The sequence below is a fragment of the Panicum virgatum genome, chromosome 1N (genome assembly GCF_016808335.1).
Source record: "Panicum virgatum strain AP13 chromosome 1N, P.virgatum_v5, whole genome shotgun sequence".
Classification (NCBI taxonomy): Eukaryota; Viridiplantae; Streptophyta; class Magnoliopsida; order Poales; family Poaceae; genus Panicum; species Panicum virgatum.
In genome coordinates, this window is record NC_053145.1 from 63,067,785 (window position 1) to 63,075,108 (window position 7,324).

General features: G+C 41.8%; 1 protein-coding gene across 1 annotated transcript; it reads right to left on the reverse strand.

The window, feature by feature from the left end:
• Positions 1 to 2,777: 2,777 nt before the first annotated feature.
• Positions 2,778 to 6,297, reverse strand: LOC120657327. The gene is made up of 8 exons (XM_039935625.1): positions 6,134 to 6,297; positions 5,731 to 6,018; positions 5,482 to 5,635; positions 4,464 to 5,402; positions 4,134 to 4,372; positions 3,986 to 4,059; positions 3,619 to 3,730; positions 2,778 to 3,210 (listed from the first exon to the last, which is right to left on the reverse strand). The coding sequence occupies exons 1-5, from the start codon at positions 6,143 to 6,145 to the stop codon at positions 4,239 to 4,241; spliced, it is 1,527 nt and encodes a 508-aa protein (XP_039791559.1). The 5' UTR covers positions 6,146 to 6,297; the 3' UTR covers positions 2,778 to 3,210; positions 3,619 to 3,730; positions 3,986 to 4,059; positions 4,134 to 4,238.
• Positions 6,298 to 7,324: the final 1,027 nt, after the last annotated feature.

Here is a 7,324-nt window from a genome sequence, read left to right on the forward strand (position 1 = left end):
GAGGCCCTCAAGCAGTCCTTGATTTCTGCTCCAGTCCTGGCACTGCCAGATTTCTCCAACCCTTTTACTGTCGAAACTGATGCATCAGCAACAGGAATTGGGGCGGTTCTCATGCAGCACGGTCATCCTATAGCATATTTGAGCAAGGCATTGGAGCTTAAGGCTCAGGCATTATCCACATATGAGAAGGAGTGTTTGGCACTCATTATGGCTGTCAACAAGTGGAAACCATATCTCCAACACCAAGAATTCATCATCTTGACTGATCAGCGAGCTTTGATCCACCTGGGGGAACAGAAAATACACCAAAGTATGCAGCAAAAGGCTTTTATCAAACTCTTGGGGCTTCAATATAAGATTGCTTACAAGAAGGGCTTGGACAACAAGGCAGCTGATGCCTTGTCCAGACAAACTCCTGCTGAACATCTGCAGGCAATATCAGTGAGCACACCTAGATGGTTTGAAATCATAGTGGAGGGCTATCAGCAAGACCAACAATCTAAGCAGCTCCTCACAGAGTTGGCATTGACAGGAAGTAATGACAAGGGATTTACATTGGTAGATGGCCTTATCAAACATCATGGTAGAATTTGGCTGGGCAATCATGAAGAAGCCAAGCAAGCTATCCTACTGGCTTTACATGCTAGTGGACTTGGGGGCCATAGTGGCATCACTGCTACATACCATAAGGTGAAATCGCTATTCTCCTAGCCCAACATGAAAAAGGACATCCAGCAGTATGTTTCCAAATGTCAGGTATGCAGTCAAGCCAAAACTGAACATTGTAGATTACCTGGCTTACTACAACCTCTTCCTATCCCACTTCAAGCTTGGCATACAATCAGTCTAGATTTCATAGAAGGATTACCCAAGTCTAAATCATGTGACACAATCCTAGTAGTCATTGACAAATTTTCCAAATATGCACATTTCATACCCTTGTCCCACCCATATACATCCTTAACTGTAGCACAGCTTTTCCTCAACCATGTCTATAAACTCCACGGCCTACCCACAATGATTATATCTGACAGAGATCGAGTCTTTACCAGTTCCCTGTGGAAAGAACTATTTCGTATCACTGACACAACTCTTAACATGAGCTCCTCCTACCATCCCCAAACTGATGGCCAGACCGAGAGACTTAACCAATGCTTGGAAACTTACCTTCGCTGCTTAGTTCACACGTGTCCTTCCAAATGGTGTCAGTGGATCTCACTAGCTGAATACTGGTACAACACCACATACCACTCTGCTCTTGGCAAGACTCCATTTGAAGTGTTGTATGGCCACCCTCCCAAGCACTTTGGCATTGTCCCAGCTGACGCCTCATCTGTGACTGATCTCCAAGAATGGTTTAATGAACGGTCAGCAATGACAGACATCATACAGCAACACCTCCTCCGAGCACAGCAACGTATGAAAGACCAAGCAGACAAACACAGGGTGGAACATGAATTTGCAGTAGGGGATTGGGTTTATTTGAAGCTACAGCCCTATGTTCAGCAGTCAGTTCAACACAGATCCAACCACAAGCTCAGTTTCAAGTACTTTGGTCCATATTTAGTCCTCCAGCGAGTGGGTAAAGTTGCTTACAAACTTCAATTGCCTCCATCTTCCCATATTCACCCAGTTGTGCATGTCTCCCAACTGAAGAAGGCCTTGCCCCCGGAAGTCCACGTCTCCAAAGATGAGCAACTCCACTATTTAACCATGGATCTGTCTTCCACCACTCCTCAGGTACGCGACCTGTGCCTCAAAAAAGTGGGTCATGCTGTTATTCCTCAGGCTCTGGTGCAGTGGCATCCATGGCCAGATGAGTGGGCACGGTGGGAGAACCTGCATCATCTGTCGAACCAGTCATCTCCAGCACCTTGAGGACAAGCTGCAACTTAAGATCGGGGGGATGTCATGACCTGGGCCATGTGTCATTATGAGGCCTGCGCGCCGTATGGGCCTAATGGGCCGTGTAATCCTATGAAGGAGGTAACCTTATGTAAACGTGAGAATCCTGTGGAGGAGACAAGCAATTACAAACTAAAACCATAATTCATTCCTCCTTCCCTGCTCGAGACGGCGGCGCCGTTCTCGCCGTCGTGTGCCAATCGCCGGCAAAACCCTCCAATTATCCGTGGCGATCCCAGGGTCGTCACAATGCCCGTGGGTGATGCCTGAATGCCCTGATGGGCGAGGAGGCAGCAGCACGCAACATGCGTGGCAGGCTGGGCCTACTCCTCCGTGGCTCCGTCCCCATGCGCAGCTAGGCAATACATGACGCAGGAGAAGAATAGACGTTATCTGGGTGAAGGAAATGAGATAAGAAGTATTTTGAAAGATCTCACCCCCTCCATATTCTTCTCTCTTCCAATCGTTGCAAAAGAAATGGATTTCAACGCAGGATGGGAGCACAAAATCTCTGTTCAGCTGGCTGACAAGCCAGCTAGCAGTGTTTTTCTCTCACATCAAATCAGCATCAGCAACCAATCAGTATTTTTCTCTTACAATAAAAGCCTAGCGGCTGAATTGGAGTGTCATCGGCAATGGTAAAGGCTGAGAACGCTAACTTTCTCCCTTCGATTCAAAATACGTTCATAAAACCTCCTCCGTATATGCTAGTAGATACTTCATCCATTTTAAACTATAGATCGTTGAGCGGTAGCACCAAGGAGGACGATGCATACCAGTGCGAAGGAAAGGTTTATGCAGATAAGCTGTCAGCAGTGCTGATTTCACATGTACAGTAACGTTGATGTTCAGTAAGATGAAAGAATGGCGCATTTTTTGAAAAGGAAACTTAACACTGAACAGATACTCAACTCAAAGACAATATACAAAATTGCTGTTTAGAGGAGGATTACAAGAGGATATGCACAAGCATATTATACAACCTATTACAACGAAAAGCAGTAAGGTGATCTGCGTATGTACAGTTTGCAGTTTTTTTGCTTCACTGCTTTGCCGGTACTTTGTACACAAGGAAACTGCTGGTTAGGGCTATGTTATGGAACTTTCAGCGTTAGCACAACTTCTGAATTTGACTCTTCCAAGAGTTTTTATGTTTTTCGAAGGCCCTGATAAAGTCAGTTACTTATTACTCTCTCTCCATATTATGTTCGGTTTACATTGTTTTCCCTTTGCCTTTTGAGGATTTTCCCTGAGTTAGTTTGTTAAGCTGCAATTCCATTGTTATCTCGTTTTAGTCTTCCTTCTCTGCACAGAAGCACACCATGAACAAATTCAGAGAAGTGAAAGGAAAGCAAAAGAGAATCTGAATCCTCATCCATGTCATGTATTTATGTAGAATGCAGATGTTAGGATAAACAAACATTGAAGTTAGTTCTAGTTACATCAGAGTAGAAAACTGACTTTATCAGAGTTCTCAATACATGTCCTCTTACTAATACACAGTTAAATGTCCTTGCACAACTGGACCGTGACTTTTATACTCTTTTATAATAAAGTAGAAGTATAGGTTTAATGAAAAGGTGTAGGTGCTATCACAGCATAAATGAATAATGCTAATTCCGAGATAAGGTCATACTTCTATGAATTCATAAGTAATTTTGAGTGAACACAAGACAAACAGCCTGCTGAAGTATTGAATGTGCAAGTACTTACAGGATGATTCTGGCTACTATACTTCCGAGCTCCTTCACGGGAGGTGGCATATGGTACTCTAGTTGAGACACGAGAGAGGCGCTGGAGAAACACCTGAATGTGGTTGTAAATGCTGCAGAGAAGCAGTAGTATTAGCACCTAGAATCATAATGCAAACACATGACATTGAAATTCCATTAGGGCCACTTGACTATATTACAGTGGGGGTAAGGGTCACTTAAAATTCAGCACAAACTGACAGAAAATCAAAACCATTTTGAAGGACAGTTCTGAGCTCAACTGTAAACTGAGGCTTCTTGATCATTCTGATAATTTTCTTATCTTACTAAACTGTAGCACTGCATATAGACGTGGGACGAAAAAATACCTCAGCCGGTGCCTATTACAAGTTGAAAAGAAGGCAACAAAACCATACAAAATGCTCCATATTGCACGGAAAATCTGAAAAAAAGGGTCAAAGTAAGTTATATGATAGTTCAATGTTAGTTTTGGCTATGTCAACGATCTTTTGATACCTGATACAGAAGATCTTTCCAGAGTGACCCCCAGATGCTGTTATCTGATGTAAGCACAGCTGATCTGGGTACAGATCCTGCTTGATATAATGCACTTAATGTTGACTAGCTCTGCCTTAGAACACTGAAAATATCAACAAAAAGGACCACAACAAAACTTGACAGCCAAAGCACTAGTCGGAAAGGTGCAGCTAGTATCTCTCCAAGGAGCCAAATTGCAGGGTACAGAACTGCATTTACTGGCCACAAGGAAACAAAAATAGCAAGATATCAAGATCAAAAGTTGGAGGAAAATGAAATAGATGACTTGAGAGGTTAAAGCAACAATACCAATGGTAACTGCAGTACCGAAGACAAACCAAAATGGCCAGATGATCATCTGCATTGTACCGAAAACTACACTCCAAGATGTCTCCAGTGATACCATGACAACTGGACCCAAATATCCTACCGTCTCAGCACAAATGTTCCACATTGGCAAAGTAAATTCAAGAACCTCCATAATAGGTCCCGCAATTGGCTTCGTCAAAACACTAAAAGTAGACTTAACAGAACGCACAATTTTAAGAGACCATGTAAAAGCCTGCTGGAAGTTATGCAGGAAAAGCATAGTTCCTAGATACTTAAGTCTTGATATCATTTCCCATGTTTCTATCCAATCAAAGAAAGGGCCAAACAATCTTGATGCAGTTGCCTTCAACATGGGAACATTCTTGTAAAGGTCATAAAATCCTATCAGAACAGTAATTAATGACATCAAGACATATAATGCTCTGGCAAGAGGGCACATCCACGGGCGGTATATCTTGCAAAACACTGGATATGACTGAAGAAATATAACCCATGAAGGAAGGCCATACTCGAGTAATGTTAACAACCTCACATCAGACAGTATAACTTCTTTCAGTCCAAACGGGAGGTCATGATCATCAAAGCGGAAGCAGACCAGCACATCCTTATACGTGCTAGTCTCTAACAGAGGCTTAGCACTTTCATTATCACTGCCACATGGTGAACATGACGATGATGAATATTTTGGTGAGGTCACAATTTCTGAGTATGATTCTTCAGGCACACTACTTCCATCATCAAATTTTGCTATTTTTCTTCGCTTGTAAGGCCCAGAGCAAGGAGGTGGCATGTAAGATGAGTCTAAGAAACTTGATGACTCTCTGAATATTTGGACATGCCCAGAATCATCACTATCACTCAGTGAATTCTCACATTCAGTTGTTAAGAAATCATTCTGAGCATCATAGAATACATCACCTATACAGCAAGCACATAAATGGTTAGTACTATAAGCTAAAGCAAGGAAGAAGAGAAGGGTTACTATAAATATTTTTACCGTTAGAAGAGATGTTGTCCAAATACTCTTGCAGGAGCTGACATTCAAAGTGATTTCCTGAGAACCAAGAAGTGACCAATGATGAAGCCTGCTTGACACTATCAAATTCCCATCTCTTCATAATTTTGGACTCCACAGCCATAGATGTATCGGTCTACAATGATACTAAACGAAATGAGCTTGTGCCATCACTTTAAATTCATCAATGTCATCTACAATTGTAGGATCATCAACATTGATAGACCATACCTGAAGTTCATTTAGATAATTGATACCACGCACATCAGCCCAGTCTACCTCAAAAATGATAAAACCATATAAAGTTTGATGCCGCTCCCTATTCAGTATGCGAGCATCCTTCAACTTATTTACTTGAAGTTTCTTTTCCCGCATGGCCTCATCAATCAAGGAATACCATCTGGACGATTTATTTGGCAAATGGGGAGCAGATATTGGGCTTGTTGAGAATACAAGCTTTCCATCAGTTTCATCTCTCTTTCTCCTAGTCCTTGAATTCGCGAAAGGGGAAAACCTTGACTGGAGCATAAGATAGCAAGAACCAGGTTGTTACCAAAGTGTAGTGAAATTAAAGAAAGAAAGAAGGAGATACTGTAATATGCAAAGTGGTGCATAAGCAGTGAAAATAATGGACCTTAGTAACCATCAACTGCCAAAGATGAGCTGGTTTTGTATCCTGATCTAGCAGCCATGGGTGGTTGTCAAGCAATATGAGGAACTTCTTGGTATGAGGGCACAGAAATATTGTCAGCTCTGCAAGATATGACTGCAAATCCCTGCATTTAAAATGAAAGAAAAAACTAGTTTAGTTCATGATAAATACAAATCAAAATTTGCTATCATCAAGCAAATCGATCCCAAAATTTTGTGCCAAAGTCATAGTCTAGCTTACATGAGCTAGGACAAACAGCTCAGAGCCAATGCTCGGCTGGCTTATTACGGCTTATTCCCTCTCACAGAATACTATTCATCCTACCAGCCGAGCACTATTCATTCTACCAGCCGAACAGGCTCTCACGCGGTATGGAAGTTTAGATCGCAGATAATCCTAAAAAAGTCACGTACAAATAAGGCCATGTTTAGTTTCCAAAATTTTTCAAGATTCCCCGTCACATCAAATCTTCGAACACATGCATGAAATATTAAATATAGTTGAAAAAATAATTAATTATGCAGTTTAACTGTAAATGACGAGATGAATCTTTTAAGCCTAATTAGTCCATGATTAGATATTAATTGTCAAATAACAACAAAAGTGCTACAGTTCCCGAATTCAAAAAAATTCACCAACTAAACGGGGCCTAAGTGTCTGGATGGAATATTTGACTTTTTTTCTCGACAGTTGAGATCAGGCAGTGGTGATTTCTACGGAGCTCCCCTCGCAATTTGAGGAGGAGGAAGAAGGAGAGAAGGGGTGGGCGGAGGAAGAAAAGTAGTGGTGTCAATTTGTGACACTAAGGTGTACCTCTAACTTTATTTTAGTTTTAAAGTTTTGTACTACTTCTTCGAAATTAGATTTTATTTTAAAAAATTAGTATAAAGTTTTAAACTAAAAAGAATTGAAGGTGCATCTAAAAATCATCAATTTGCACATCTAAAGAAGAAGAAGCGGCCCCTCCTGCTGGTTATTTCTGCCTCCGTCATTACTGACCAACGCAAATGGCTTTATGGAAAATTTGATCCGATACGTTCTTCCGAGAATTTTTAGCTTTCTTTGAAGAATTTTGCAAGTAGTTTAAACAATCCCTTGTTCCGCATGCCCATAGGGGCGAACCGGCTCGAACGGCACGCCGTAGTGCATTTTTGGTCGCCTGCCAACAGAATG